The sequence below is a fragment of the Thamnophis sirtalis genome, unplaced genomic scaffold, assembly GCF_051295495.1.
Source record: "Thamnophis sirtalis isolate CommonGarterSnake01/CBP01778 unplaced genomic scaffold, rThaSir2_p1.2 scaffold_6, whole genome shotgun sequence".
Lineage (NCBI taxonomy): Eukaryota > Metazoa > Chordata > Lepidosauria > Squamata > Natricidae > Thamnophis > Thamnophis sirtalis.
Window position 1 is genome coordinate 46434921 of NW_028261386.1, and position 16740 is coordinate 46451660.

General features: G+C 37.5%; 1 protein-coding gene across 1 annotated transcript in view; it reads left to right on the top strand.

The window, feature by feature from the left end:
- Positions 1-15646, top strand: part of CENPF (centromere protein F) — a 29012-nt gene extending 13366 nt beyond the window's left edge. The window contains exons 9-15 of the mRNA XM_087718540.1: positions 1334-1469; positions 2689-5711; positions 8055-10181; positions 11172-11334; positions 11592-11921; positions 13736-13905; positions 15473-15646. Coding sequence (XP_087574666.1) covers positions 1334-1469; positions 2689-5711; positions 8055-10181; positions 11172-11334; positions 11592-11921; positions 13736-13905; positions 15473-15646 — 6123 coding nt within the window. The remainder of the gene's footprint in view (positions 1-1333; positions 1470-2688; positions 5712-8054; positions 10182-11171; positions 11335-11591; positions 11922-13735; positions 13906-15472) is intronic.
- The last annotated feature ends 1094 nt before the right edge of the window (positions 15647-16740 follow it).

The window sequence follows — 16740 nt, forward strand, 5'->3', positions numbered from 1 at the left end:
AAGCAGAAGACTGATCAACAGAATCACCAAGAAGTTCAGCCTTGCTCTGAGGCTGATTTGCTTCAATTGCTGGAAATACAAATCTGCTTTGCCAGCAAATTTCCAGCTTATGCTTCCCATCCTGGTGGCCCCTTCCCTTACACTTGGCTTGGGTGCCTTGGTGCCCATCTGTTGGTAGCAACTCAATGGATAATTGAGGGCTCGAGACCAACAAAGCTCTGCCAATGCCATCTGTTATCTTAGCAACTCAGGAGTGGGTGGTGCACGAATATATGTGCCATTTTCTTTTGGAAAGATTCTTTATTTTATTCCCAAGAGGACAAGGTTATAAAGAATAGACCAATGGGCTTTTTTTAAAAAATGCTATGAAGTTGACAGCAAAGTGACCCCAAATCTTTCACATTCTCTGTTAGCATTAAAAAAAAAAGGATGCAAAAACAAACCAACCAAAAAGTCAAGCTTTCCAGGCTCTGTAATGTAATGGAAAGGATGTCTGGCATTTGATTTAGGAATTCTCAAGATAACTGAGTATCAAAAGGCTGGCCTCTAAGCTATCCCTGATATCGAACCTTGTCTTAGAGGCTGGTTCTACTCCAAGACCTCTGGCTGTAGTCTAATTTATCTCTTCTTTTTAAGCTCTGAAAGAGATGCAGTTGGATTGTGACTCTCCAGTATTATTTCTTTTTACCCTGTGGAAACCTCACCATGGCACAATTTATTACAGGCTAGAGGTTTCCTTCTTTAGCAGCTGCACTTGGCAATTGCTGGGAGAGTACACTGACTTTCAGTGTAGATTAACATGTGACAATAGACCAGGGGTGAAATCTACTTACCTTCGCTACACGTTCGCAAATGTGAGTGCAAGCACGCTTGCTCTGCTCGCACGCTCCACATCTCCACATGTGCAGGATCTTCCGCACCTGTGCAAAGTGTCAAAAATGAATGTGATGATGTCCTGACGGGTGGGCAGAGCCTGCTACTGAGCACGCCTGCAGAGGTAAGTAGAATAGCAAGGGAGGAATCCGCTGTGCCACGCAATTTAGATTAGCTAGAAAACAGGAAATCCTGCTTTCTAGCTAATATAACTCGTGTGTTACAGCTGATCGTCGGAAATTCCGGTTCTCCCAAACTGGTAGCATTTTTTTACTACCAGTTTGGGTGAATCGGTAGCATATCACCCCTGCAATAGACTGAAAGTATAGGGCCCTTGGCTGCTGGAATTTGACACCTGATAAGGATAAAGATATTTGGTTTGGGATTGCAGGTAATTTCCTTTTCAAGAAAATATTTCTTTTTTTATTGATCAGTTATTTACCTTTTTCCAATTTCATAGGAAATTAAGAAGCAAAATAGCTTTCTCAGCTGCCAGACTGCTGAACAACAGCAAGAAATTTCTCAACTGAAAGAAGAACTTTGTAGTACTAAACTATCCCTACAGCAGAGTCAGCATTTTGCTGAAGACCTGAAAAGTAAGATTTCTGTTGTGCTTAATAACAGACCTTATTTCAATGCAAAATCCCGGTGTGGCATACAGTTGGTAAAATCTCATTTGAATGCTATGGCATCCCATTGTAGTTGTGTTTTTTTAAAGAAAGCAGAAATTGAATTTGCATTATGGTCTGCAATTGAAACTTACGAGCTGATCAAAAAGCCAAGAGTTCACAACTGATATCGGATTTATGAAATAATTATTCTCTCTTCTTTAATTATGTATCAATTGTGTCATTTTGCCTTGCACTTCCAAAACTTATCTAACGAAAACTATTTGAATCCTTTCCTCTACACAAAAGAAACTGTAGTTCTATCCAAATTTCATAAATGTGTGACTGCTTATATAATTTGCACATTTCTGTATAACTGCTAGGGATAACACGATATTTATTTTTTATTGTGTTATGAACTGTCAGATTTTACAAAGAATGGCTCCCAGCATGTTACAACTTAAAAGCAATAAAAACAAAAAAGCTGATAAAATAATAAGATAAAGTAATAAATGTAATGTTATCATTAATTCCCCAAAGACTTAGAACAATTTTCATCTTTAATCATCTCCAATAGGCCATCAAGGTACAAATATCGTATCATTGGGGTGCAATAGGAAAAAAAACTACTTGAGAATGTATCCCCCTTAATTTCCCTTATATAGGGGAACATTAAAAGATGTTGATGAGAGGTCAAACTGGATGAGTTGGGAAGGGTACCCTTATAAGGATAAAGTATCTTGCATATCTTGACATAAACTGTTTTGACCTCAGAATTTAGTTCATTATCTTGGCTTCATTGTAAAGATAACTGCAATATTCAACAAATTGGTTTACATTTTATACCTTTGATATTTCAAACAAATGTGAAAAACCTGAAACCATTTGGTCCCCATTCTCATTGGCAAGATTTAATAAATATCTTCTTTCTTCGATCAATCAACAGTTTAATGCTGTATCCAATGAAGCTTGTAAACCTTTGTTTTTCTAATGCAAGTTGCCTGATATTGGTGCAATGGCAAACTGTAGTCTAATATTTTCTAGGAGCATAAAGATAGGAGTAGTTATCACAGGAGCACAGATTTTATTTATGGTGTGTTAGGACTTCATAGACAGAATTGGAGCCTGTATTTTGTCAGTTTATATTTTAATCTTTGTATACTAAGCATTTTATATTTTTACGTCTTTTTAATGACTCTCGTTGCAGATAAAAATTGCTCACTGGAAAAAGAATTAAAATTGCTTGAAGAAAAACTGAACAAGCAAGATAATTCTGTCAGTTTAGAAAAAATGAGACTTGCTGTTTCTAATGTTGAACATGAACGAGATTCTCTCCAGCAAATTGTGAAGGACAAAGAAAATGTAATTGAAGAGCTCAATATGAAACTGGAAAACACAGAAACTCTGCAGAAAACTGCTTTAGAATGCGAAGACCTTAAGAAAGAGATTATGATTCTTTCTCAGTGGAAAAGCAAAAGCAAACAACTCTTGAATGAACTAGATTTAGAAAAAGAAGAACTAATGAGCAAAATGCGCAGTTTGGAAAGTGCTTTAAACACTGAGCAACTTAAACATCAGGAAAAGGAAATTGCTCTCAAAGTTGAACATGAACAATTTAGTGAACAGCTAAACATTTTTGAGCAGGTGGTGAAAGAAAAAACAATTGAACTGGAGGCACAAAGGAAAGCCTATAGTGACCTCCAACAAAAAACAGCAATGTCTGAGGAAAAACTACAGAAAGAGAGAGAAAACAATTCACTGAAATTATTTGAGTTCACCAGAGAAGTGGACACCTTGCAGAAAAGACTCAACTCTGAAGCAAATGAAGTGTTAAAAAGGGGAGAATGTATTGTCTCCCTTGAAGCATCCTTAGCTTCTTACATGCAAGTAAATGCATTCCTTCAGAAGCAGGTTGAAGAACTGGTCCAAACCAGGGATGAAATAGAAAGAAGATTTGCTGAAAGAGACGATCCAAAGCAACACATCTTCATTCAGGAAATGAAGCAGCAGATCAGTGAATTACAAGAAATGGTTCTCCAAAAGGAAGGCCTGCTTTCCGAAGCATTAGCAGCTCTTGAAGGAAAAAACAAGAATCTACAAAAGTTGATTGAGGAATCAAATAGGCAACAAACAGAGATTCTGGATTTAAAAGAGGGTAATGTGCTGCTTAATAATGTGCAACTAAAAGTTATGGGCTCAAAGGAGCCAAATTTACCTATCAAAATATCCTCAGAACAAGGTGAAACAGAAGAACTTCAGAATGAAAGTTCCATGCTTGAGAATACTGTCAATATTTTGGAAGAAAAAAACACCAAGCAAGACATTTCCAAAAGTTGCAAAGAAAAGAAGGAAAGCCTTTTGGAGTTGTCACGAAAACAGCAAGAGGGGAGCTTGTTGCTGCCAGAAGCTGATGAAGAAGTAGAAAGGAAAAGTACAAAGGAAGATTATTTAGAAAGTGTAAGGAATCAGACTTGTCATTTGAAGGTGCGAAAAGCCATATTAGATACACAAGAAAAACAGTTTATGAACAAATGTGAACAGGTGCAGAATAAGCCAATGTCCTTGGAGAAGAAAAAGAATACTTTACTTTGGCAACTTGAAAAAAGACACTCAGTATCTGAAGAAACTAATAGTTTAAGACAGGAGGGAACAGGAGAAAATAACAGGCCCTCTTCTGTAAATATCTTGCTGCAAACACTGGTTTCAGAAATGAAAGTAAGTGAACATGCAGCGCTTGACTTTGTTTTAAATGAACCAGCATTGAAACAGCTGAGGGTATTTGTAGAAGAAAGAGAGAATGAACTTAAGAAGTATAAAGTGAAGCTTGAACTGCTTCAAATGGACCTTGAAGACAGAGAAATTTCTTTAGAAAATTATGCTGATCAGATAAAGGACTTGGAGATGATATTGAGATCTATGGAGATAAAAATGGAAGAAAGTGACATGGAAAAAGAGAAGTTGCTGCATAAATTACAAGTACTTAAAGATTTGCAAAATTCAGCCTTCAAGATGACAGAGAGAAGTGAAGATGACGAATCACCAATGTGTTTCAGTGCTGTTATCAAGGACAATTTTAACCTACAGAAAGATGCCAAGTGTTCATCAGTTCCTCATGATCTGATGCCCAGCCAAAATGATTATCTCCAATTAGTATCCTCCCTACACATGACAATGAGCAAGCTAAATGAATTGGAGAAAATGTGTGAACACCTGCAGAAAGAAGATTCAACATTAGCATCACAGCTGAAAGACTCACAGTTGGAATGCATCATAAACACAGATATTATGAGAAAAGAATTAATAGAAAAAATGGATAGGCTGAAAGTAGAGACTATTTCTGTTTCTGATAAATTAAGAGAGAAGAGTAAAATGGAATCTGATATGAAGGAAGTCCCCTTAATAACTCCAGAAGGTTATGAGGAATTTGATTACAAATATTTGAAATTAATCAACAAAGAAATCAAAACACAGTTGAATGAAATCAAGGAAAAGATCTTTTCTTTGAAAAACAAATATGAAATTTTAGATATTCAAAACCTGAATATGGCCTTTGAATCATCAGAGTTGGAATCCTACAATGAAATGTTTAAAGATAAAAATATTACATTGCCAATAAATCTCAGCAAAGTTGGGCTGGTTTCTTTTCCAGCCCAGATGACAGTCAATAAAGAATGTAAAGCATATGGACATTTTTGTATGGAGACTCTGCATGATAGTGAAATCTTCCCAAGTACAAAACGAATTTTTATGGAGTCTGATTTGGACAACGGTGTGTCATCAACTGAAATGGAACAACCACATCAAAAAAGACAAATTGATTTGGAAGGTACTCCTGAACAATTTAATATTGCTGATGAATTATATAGCAATGATGCCTGGACCTTCCCCACTAAACTAATGACTATCTCCCAATATTTTCAATGTGAATATTGTGAAAACTCCTTTAAAATGCTTAAGGAATCATTTAGATCTCATAAGATTCTGGAAAGTAAGGAGATAGAAAAGATTCAAGAGCTGTTCCTTTCTGGAAAGAAGGAAGTAGATGGTCTACAAAAACGCAGTGTAGCTGGCAATGAGCCCTGGCGACAAAAAGTTCATAAAGTGATCCTGAAAGTGGCATCTGAACTTCCAGCTGAGAAGAAATTTCCTGAGCTGTTCCCTCAGAAACAAGGAGAGCTACCAAATCTTCATTTAACTTCTCACCCAATAACTTGTGCTGATGCTGGCCACGTAAGTTTACCTAATATGACTGCTTAATTTGACTGAATTTCTTTAGGCATATTCAAGGAAGTGTCCCTCTCCTGACTTTCCTCCTTTTGTGGGGCAATGGGGTGTAGTTTGCTTGATGACAGAGGTTGCTGGTCAAGAACTTAGAAAGCTTAACATAGGCCTTTCCCAAAACACAAGCATGGAATGTTTGACTTTGCTTTGCTCTGGAGACGGACTTTTCAAAAGCGTTGAAAACTGATGCCTTGTGATCAGAAGTAGTTGGAATTAAAGTACAGATTTGTTTTTAATATCTGAATTCTAAAAGAGCAGCTAATTTACTAATATGAGTTTGCATCAATTAAATTAAATCCTTCTCTGGTTCCAGCTATTAAATAAAGAAGAAGCCATTTTTCTTACTCTTCTTGTTCCAAGATAATAAATATTAGTTCTTATGGTGCAGGTTCATCTAGTCCTAGCAACACTTGTAGAACAGTAGATTGAAGAAAGCTGCCATAATGCTTAATTTTAATCCCAATTCTGGCTTTTTGGAATGACACATGCTCACAAAATGAACCTACTTTACTATGTGAGATACTAGAGGATAAAATATACACTTTGGAAGCACAACCACAATGCTTATTCAGGAGAAAAATCAATAACAGTATTAGAACAGCAAATGTTTTCTTCATATTTTGGAACATGCCATTGTGATAACAATTCTGTTAAGGGGAAAATCCAACTCTTCCTGATTTGATTGTGTTTTTCTTCCAGTTTACATATTTAACTATATTCATTTCTACAGTCTTGTAGTCTAGCTTCATGAATAGAATTCAATAAAATGTACCATGTTTCCCCAAAAATATGACATGTCCTCATAATACAGCCATGCCCCATTTTTCTGGTGGGCAAAAATATAAGGCGCCTCCCCGCCTATAAGCCCCCTGGACAACCCCCCACCTCCGGCCAGGCAGAGCGCCGTTCACCAACCTAACAGTATCCCGAAGGTGCCAAGCCGCAGGAACCTGGGGGGAAGAAAAAGTGATCACGGTGCTTGGTGCCTTCAGGATACCGCTAGGTTGGTGAGTAGCGCTGTGCCCAGCTGAAGGGGGGGTTGCCGGGCAGCTGCTCTCTTGTGGGTTCCCAAAGAGCCAGGCACAGCCTCATGGGCGAATGGCTGTGTTGTGCTGTCACAGCAGCGCAACACAACAGCCATGAAGTGACCACGCTCACGAGCAGCCACCCGGCAAACCTCCTTTGCAGACGGGCACAGCACCATTCACTGACCTAGGCGTATCGCCAAGCCGCATGAGCGCCTGTACACCGCTGCCTGGCTCCCGTGGTTTGGCGCTTTCCAAATGCCAGTGAATGGTGCTTTACACAGCTGGAGAGGGGGGGTGCGCAAGCAGCTGTTCCGCTCTCGCTCACCCACCTCCCAACTTCACTATGCATGGCCCAGCTCTCATTACGGAGCCAGGGCACCTCCGCTGCCATTCCAGCCTGGCTTTTTCTGAAGTTTCCAACTCGAGTCTTTCAGCAGTGGCCGCTCTGGGTGTACAAAAGTAATCCCACTAGAAAAACTGCTAGAAACAGGATCAGAAATGAAAAGGTAATGCCACCAACACTGGGCCGGAGAAATTATTTCTCAGGGTAAAGAAAAGGTTTCTCATTCCTGCTTTAGTATGGTTTGTTGCACAGCCAGCCAGATGTTCAGACTGGATTTGGCATTTCTATCAACCTATCAAGTCCTTCCCAAGGACCTTGGCAGATGTTGCCATTTACCTATGTCAGGTCCCTGGAAAACTTGATAAGTGGATAAAAGTGCCAAATCCAGTGTAAACATTTCGCTGTATGTATGGCTGATCATATTAATTGGAATTTAATGGTGGCGCAGTAGTTAGAATGCAATCCTGCAGGCCAGCAGTTTGAGTGTCACCGGCTCATGGTTGACTTAGCCTTTCATCCTTCCAAGGTCAGTAAAATATTATGGAAAATAGACAACCCCTCAAGTAACCAGCCCTTTACCATGTTGGGCTTTATAGGTCATAACCAGCACCTTGAATTTTTCCTGGAAGCAAACTGGTAACCAGTGCAGCTTACAAAGCCTCATGGAAATACTAAAACATGCCCATCACTGATTGATCTCTGCAGGCTGAACTGTTGAAGCTTCTTATCTTTAAGGGGATCCCCATGTAAAGGGTGTTGTAGTAGCCAGCCACAAGGTTATTAGGGTATGAGTGACTGATGGGCAGATGGTGATGATGAAAATATAGAAAGGACATTCCCAAGGTCGGCATAAGTTTAATAGTTTGTTATTTATCAACTAGCTTTCATTTGATGAAAATAACTTTTTTATTTCCCCTTTAGCCAACTTCTGCTGATCCACCACCCTTTTGCTATTTGAAAATGGATAGTTTTCTTGGGGAAAGCCTTGGACTTAAAGCTGTAAATGATCAAGCAGTAAAAACCTATGAAGCAAACAGAAGACAAAAAATTTCTGTGTATGTAGCAGATATAATATCTAGAGAAAAATACCTTCCACAACTAAAAGCAAATTATCCATTCATATGTTCTTCAAGATGTCCTCTTCAGTCATCATTTTTCCCTTCAAATCTCAGCACACACACAAAGTTGATAAACCCCACAGAAAACCAGAAGGCCATTGAAATGCATTGGTTATCAATAAAGAAAGCTGATGATAACAATTCTAAGTTTTCCCGTGAGGAAAGCAATAAAATGATGAACATGGCAGTTGAGTATCTTCATTCAGATTTGAATTCAAAGAATACAGAGTTGACTGAAAAGGAGGTTGCTTGTGGTGGATATAACAAAAGAGCTGCGGTTCTTGAACAAGAAAAGGAAGACTTGAGTGAGCTGCTCCAAACTGTAACTTTTGATACACCGCAATTATATTTTAATCTTATGATTCTTGAGCTAGAACTTAATAAGGTAAAATCTGAACGGGGAGTGTACAAAAGCAGATTGCCGGATACAACACATACTTTAAAAGAATTGCAAATGATCAAAGCAGACAATAATGAGAAGCTTTTTGAAGCTGAAACCGAACTGAGCAGGGTAAAATCTGAGAAAGAAAATTGCAAAGTTTACGCCTTGTCCATGGAGACAGATACCAAAAAACGTCTATCAAAAAGTAAGCAATTGGAGCAAGAAAAACAAATCAACATAAAAAATATTTTTGGCCTTCAGGAGCAACTAAAGATTATCACTGCAGAGAGAAACCAATCTAGTCAAGATCTGACTACTTTATTAAGGGATAAAGAAGCATTGGATCAGGTGTGCAACAAAATGAATATAAAAGAGCTTGACTCAAATCAAATGGATTCTATTGAATTTATCAAAGTATTGGAAGCTGAAGATAAAACCCAAGCAAAATTGCTTCCAGCTGTTAAGGCTGCAGAGGGTCAATTATCACATGAAAATGTTTGCTATATGTCGCAGTGCCAGAATCTGGACAGAGTTATGAGGGATCTCATGTTGGAAAAAGAGGCAGCAGAAATTCAAATAAAAAATCTGACTGAGGCAAGAGAAGTGAGCCTTAGAAAATACGAAATCCTACACAGCAAGCTAAACATATCTGAGGCCAAAAATGCCAAGATATCTAAGTCCTTGGAAGGTTCACTAGCAGAAAAAGGTGAACTTGCAGCACGGCTAAATTCTGCACAGGAAGAAGCAAATCATTTGCGACAAGGCATTGAGAAGCTGAAAATAAAAATAGAATCTGATGAAAGGAGCAGGCTTCGTCTGGCTGAAAAGTTAAAAGAAAGCAATCGAAAAGCTGACACTCTCGCAGACAAAATTGAGTATCTGGAAAGAGAATTAGATATGTCAGAGGAGAATTTGGAAGATGCAATTCTTAGAATGGAGGCAGCTAAAGCAGAGACTGAAATAATGATGGCTGAGATAGAAAGGATGCGTGTGAGCCAACAACATTTAGAAGGTGAAGCCAAAGTCTTTAGGTCAGAGAAAGAGACTCTAGAGAAAAACATGAAAGAAAAACAAGACAAAGTAACTTGTTTAGAAGTTACTAATTTTACATTAGTAAATCAACTGAAAGAGAATGAAAAAGAGAAGGTTCAAATTAGAGATGAATGTGAGAATGCACTAAGATTAAAGGAATCCCAGCTAAAAAAAATATGTGAAGAAAATAAACTTCTTTATAGTGAGAAAGAAACTTTCAAATCGAAAGAACAGGGTGTTGTTTGTGAAATTACTTCCCTCAAACATGACAATATGCAGTTGGTTGGATATCTGGAAGAAGCACAGTCCAGTAGCTCTAAAGTACAGCAGTTGATGGAAGCTTTCATCCAGGAACTACAAAGCTTCAAACAAACACTGAATGAAAATGTTTCTGTTTTTGAGCCGTTAGTCAAAAATGAATCTTTGCAAGCTATCCAAGATGACTTACAGGTGTCTTTCAAACATATCAAAGCAAATATAGAAGTCACACCATGTGAAAAAAACATCTTTGAAAAGGTATTGTACAATTTGTATACAACATGGGTAGGATATCCTGGAGGGTAAAAATGTCTGTATAAAATCAGGATCTCTCTACTGAGGGAAATTTTGTAACAGTTACTAAACACAGTTTAGAAACACAGTTCTTGCTGTGTTCATTGGCGCTTGATTCTAGATAACTGCCAAAAATTGTAGCACCTGTCAATATATGGTCCACTTGTTATGCAGCGATGTTTCCCACGCTGATGCTCTCAGCATGAATAGGATGAGCTACAATGGCTTGAAATTCTCAAAACAGAATCCAAACCATGAAAAGCAGTGGTTCTCAACCTGTGGGTCGGGACCCCTTTGGGCGTCGAACGACCCTTTCACAGGGGTCGCCTAAGACCATCGGAAAACACATATTTTTGAAAAAATACGGAAAGCAAAATAATTTTATGGTTGGGGGTCACCACAACATGAGGACCTGTATTAAAAGGTCACAGCATTAGGAAGGTTGAGACCCACTGATTGGTTCTTATGGGTTTTTTTAGTTGTGTACACCACCTTAAGTTGTTTTGAAGTGGCAGCCTTATAAATCTAGATAATGATGATATTTACCTTATGTGATTAAAGATAACAGATTATAATTACAAGATGAGTATACAAAGTAAAACCATGACCACAATAAAAACATTTTCTCTCACTGTAAAAAAGAAAACAAAGTAAGCGTCTGGCTTACTTTTTGGAGGGCATTTCAAAAATCTCTTGCTATTACAGAGAAAGCCCTACATCTGAGATAAGATTGCAAACGAAATGAAGGGGCTGGCAGTAAAATCAAATGGAAAATCAGCTGTCCAGGTTAGAAACAGGTAATGCTTGAGATCATTTAAGTTCAAAGAAGGTTTAATCAGAAGAAGACATATTAGAAACACCTGAATTCAGAACTGAATAAATATCCGATGCACTTCATTTTAATTATAAAGTTTCTATTGTAAGAATTACATGTATGTTGTTTTAATTATGCAGACCAACAGCCTAAATCAAATGCTTCAATTCCAAGAAGAGTATGATTCTTTCTGTCATTCAATTCAATTGTGTTTGGACGCCTATAAAATGCTAAAGCAGGAAAAAACAGTAATGGAGAAGCAAATTCATGAACTTGAAACTCAGATGAAGATGATAGATCCACGTACGTACCATGCTTTGAAAGAAAACAGTAGCTTCAGATGTCAATAGAATGCAAAGAAAAAATGGTGGTTGTGCTGGAATTTAAATGGATTATATTGAGCCAGCACAGATTTTGTCTATACATATCTGTTCAAAGTATACTTTATTCCTGTCTCTGCTAAACAACTATTCTAAACACACATATATAAGAGTGTGAGGTTTATTTTAGTAAATGTAGTAATTTCTAGTAATGACCCCCCCCCCTCTTATTTTACATAGGTTTTCAGGGGGATGTTGGTGCAGAAGAAATCAGGTTGGAGCTAGAAGAATTGAAAGAATCGGTTGAGGAGAAAACCAAAGAGGCAAATCACAACTTGGAAAAGTATTGTGTACTGGTAATCAAGCATGATAAATTAGAAGAAGAAAATGAGATGCTAAGGACACAGGTCTCGCTGTTAAACACTTCTCTCAAGCAGTTATTAAATGACACCAGTTCCTCTCTCCAAAGTTCTCAAAACCCAGTGGAAATCAACAGGCTTCTTACAGAAAGAGCAGATGTGCCTAAGATCATTAAGAAGAGAGAAAGGTGTGAAGAAAACAAAGTCAATGGTGAGAATTCACTTGGAAAAATCTAAGAATTCTTAATAGTTATCTTCTATAATTATTAAAGATTTAAGGTAAAGGTTCCCCTCGTACATATGTGCTAGTCGTTCCTGACTCTAGGGGGCAGTACTCATCTCTGTTTCAAAGCCGAAGAGCCAGCATTGTCCAAAGACGTCTCCGTGGTCATGTGTCTAGCATGATTAAATGCCAACCACATTTGGAACGCTATTACCTTCCCACCAAAGTGGTCCCTATTTTTCTACTTGCATTTTTACATACTTTCGAACTGCTAGGTTGACAGAAGGTGGGAGCTCACTCCGTTACACGGCACTAGGGACCCGAACCGCTGAACCTTCTGATCGACAAGCTCAGCGTCTTAGCCACTGAGCCACCGCTCAGTAAGAATGTCACTATTTTTTCCTCACCTTTTTTATTAATGTAAATAGTGGGAAATGCAGTACTTAGATTTATATAGCACTTCATAGTACTTTACAGTGCTCTCTGGGCGCTTAGTATTTCATCAAGCAATTGAAGGTGCTGCTTATCATTATAAAGCCCTTCATGAAACAGGCTATCAGGCTCACTAGCTAGTCCAAACCAGGAAACCCAGGTCCACAGGAAGACTACAATTATTTTTTATTGAAAGTGACTGTAATTCTGTACCTCCTCTTCTTTCATATACCCATGTAAATTAGGGAAGTGTCTGTCTGAGCTGTTTCTGCACATTTTCTCTCTGTTGGTGAATTAAAATATGCTTCACTCCTGGTCACTTTAGTGATGAATCTGACATATCTGTATCAGGATCATCTTCCTTACTCTCTATAAAGAGCCAGGTTACTTATGAGGCCAATTGTTTTTGTTCAATCTGTGAGCTCTAGCAGAGTGAGACTGCTTTGGATTTCTTCAATGAAAATGACATATTTTCTGTTGCAGCATTTGTTCTGTGGAATATAACTTTAGATGGCCCTGACCATTCTGACCTTCCACAAACCCTTAAAAACATGGCTCTTTCCCTGAGCATTGAACCAAACCCTTTTGTTATCTATAATGATCATCATATAGTGGCTGGATTGATGTGGATATGGGAGAAGTAAACTAGCAAACTGAGGGTGGGTTATTTATTTATTAGTGTATTTAGCAGCAGCCGGAGACAAAAGGAGAACTGAGGAATAATAATAGCTTACATCACTTAACACAACTTCATAGTATAAGTGCATGATACATGTAGTTTCCCCCTTTTCTCAACAAGGAAGGGAAATTAAGTAAGTAAGTTAAACACAATTCAAAAGGGAAGATGCTTGAAATGTTGAAACCCACTAACTCACTGGAGTTTACTCAAGTGAATATGGAGAGACTGCAGCTTTGATATACCTAGGGCAGTCTTCTGCATTCTAGTGTTGCCCAGGTTGATCCAGATGTTTCCAGCTTGGGGATGACAAAAGGATTTTTTTTTTCAAGTATCTTGTACTCGTGGGAATTGTTTGCTTGTTTGTTTACATTCATCAAACAAAAATTACAAATTCAAACAAAGAAAATAAGAACATCAAAATGTAACAGGGACAACAGGCACACACCAGTGACCTTACTCACACCCACAGAAGTTAAGTTAGAATGACATTAAATTAAATTTGTTTTTCAAGCACCAATCAAATTCTAGAAATAGAAATCCTCGTATTGTTATGCATGGTCATTGGATGTTGTGGTCTCTCCAAATTGGCATGAAGAGCTACTGACACCGATTTTCTTTTTTCCCTTTTTACTAAGCCTACTAAATGTAAATGTGTAAGGAATTTTCTCAAGTGTTTTTCATGTCCTTCCAGAATACAGCTGTTCTTGCATTTCTCATCAAGCATCCTTAGAGCAAGGAATGGATTCCTGTCTTTTCGATTCTAGCTTGAAATCACCAACATCTGTTGATAACTCACAAATAACAGAGAAGATGAAAACAGAGAATCTTAAAACAACAGCAGAGGGCAGCAGACTACAAAAGGTAAGCAGCATTATTAAACATCAGCTTGAATTTGTCAAGAGAAATTCAATATTAATATTAGTTAATATTTCCAAGTGCTCCTAAGAGTGTCTTATCAACGAGCTGTAAACATATTTAGGATGAAGACAAAAAGTGAATAAAGGCAGCGGAGATATTCCATAGTATTTTCTTGATCCGACTCTATGATAAAAATCTTTTAAAAATATTCTTCCTATGTATGCCTGTGATGTCACATCTTTAAGCCATATCTGGAATGTTCTCATATTGCCTTTTTTTCTTGAATGCATAATGCCCAGAAAAATTATAATTCATTGATCAAGTTAAAGGATAAACAATAATAAACTGAATGCCTAGAATAAATATCTGCTAACCAAATTGCTGCCTACTCAATAAATTTGAACTTCTAATATGACTTCTACCAGATATATAGGACTTCAAAAGCTGGGGGGGGGGGAGGGAGTCTCAAATACACTACATTTTGAATAGATTCTAAACTTGCTGGTTTGGAAAAAAAATAAATCTAAGTAGGAAAACTAAAAATCCTATATAGAACTGGAAAAATGGAACTGTTCTAAAAAGAGAGAAAGTAAAAATGTTAGTAATGCTAGGCAACATATGTATGAAAGCAGTTTTTCAGCACATCTTATTTGCTAATTTTGAAACTCCCTTGCAAAAGGCTCTTTAATGGGCTTGATTAACTTACTGGTTTCATACCAACATATATTTCTGTATCCTCCATATTTTATGACTTCAGGATGTTTACAATGTCTAAAAATAAGTTCAGTAAAATCCCACTGGTGTAAACAAATACAACAGTGTATGAAAACATGATGCCCAACAATTCATGTACAAAAAAATAAAAGTCCAGCTTCATCATCAAACTAAAATTCAAACTCATAGAAATCAACACTCGGTCTAAACAATTCAGTTCCCCACTTAAGTTCACTGAATTAGAAACCTCTTGACAAAAAAATAATAATAAGGAAGATGCCAAATAAATCAATGAAAACAAGGTATTCCCTAGAATTGAGACTATAAGAGAGATGGATTGTCCTTGGGCACATATTCCCTGATTTCTCTCACGGATGGAATCCTAAACATCTCTCTGGATTCATGTATAAAACTCAGATCTTGGACAGATTTGTATAAATATTTTTAGAGTAATGTTAATGGCAATGTCTCCGGAGGCAAGATCATGCTCTAAATCAAGATTCCTCACACATGTGGCATTTTCGATTTAATTTTGCCATCCCAAATTCCCAAAATGTATGGATATCTGGTATAACCTATTTTGTTTAAAAGTATGTTCACATCAAAAAATAACTTCATTGGTTCACCTCCCCTGGAAGCAGACTTCTGCTAAACGTCTTCTTAACAACTGAAGCAGCTTACATCCCTTAATAACCATTAAGAAATATCTAAGAGTTAACAGGAGTCACATAAACAGAAAAATAGGAATAATTTTTCTGCTACTTTCATTTGAAATGTAAAACTGATGTTCACTTCTAAAATTCATTTACATCTTCCTTGCATAGCTGAAATAACCTGTTTCTTGTATATGTTTCAGATGAACCATAATCAAGTTGATAGTTTGGATCAGGATTTTGTTTCCAGATCCCCCCTTTCTATCTCTAACCAGTCACCTCAAGTGGTTGCTGAACAATCTGCCAAGCATCTTGATATAAGCTACTTTCCAAGTACAGAAGAAAATGATTTGGACAAAGCCTGCCATGTACAATAAATCAGGACTGGGTTGGTTTTAGATTTGAAATTCTAGCAGCAAAGAATGATTCAGAATATAATGCTAAGAATTGTCTTCATAAGCTTGTCTAACCCCATGTCCTATGCAAGGGGAGAATCCTGTTTATGATTGATGTGTAACAAAGGGAAGGCATGTCTGATCCTAGGAGCTGGGGTGGCACAGTTGTTAGGATGCGCTATCACAGGCTAACTGCCCACTGCCTGGATTTCGATCCTGATCGCCTAAGGGTTGATTCAGCCTTCTATCCCTCTAGTCGGTAAAAGGAGGACCCAGACTGTTGGGGGGCAATATGCTGATTCTAAACTGCCCAGACAATGCTGGAAAGCACTTTGGAGTTTTATATAAGTCTAAGTGCTATTGCTATCCCAGCATTCTGGAATATGCATTATAAGGACACATTTGTAGCCACAAAAGGTTTCATTTTTACAAGCTGTGAGGTTTTACATATAACAGTAAATTATGTTTGCTGTGTGTGCCTGAACAAAGGAGCTTGAAGAAAATGAACGGCTAAGTTGCTCCATTTTACCAAAACATTCAATTTCATTTTAGTAAATTCTTAGATTATATTTATTTATGTGCAAATAATGAATGGCAATGTAAAGGAACCTCACTTTCTGAAGAAATTGCTAATACATGCATACAGTTCAGACATTTATGGGTATTAGACAATCCAGAAAGAAAAAGCTGGCTATAAACCATGAACTATAATTTAGCACTTTATCTGTATGTAATCAATGCCATTTTTTCATAATATTTTCATAGAGAAAGACCCTCCCTGAAAAAGTAAATCCTAAAATAAAATGTCTCGTTTCCAAGAACTTTTAAAACAAAAATAGAGTTGCTGGACAGTGAGATGGTGGTAGACCTATTGTATAATAAATAAAAATGAAAAACAAATAGCCACTGCCCAAATCCTGCTAGTCCCTTCCCTGGATCTTTATTTGGGAATTTTGAAAAAGAAGAAAAAGGCAAGCACCAAGAAAGAGCAAGAGCACTTAGACTTATATACTACTTCACAGTGCTTTACAGCCCTCTCTAAGCGGTTTACAGAGTCAGCATATTGCCCCCAACAA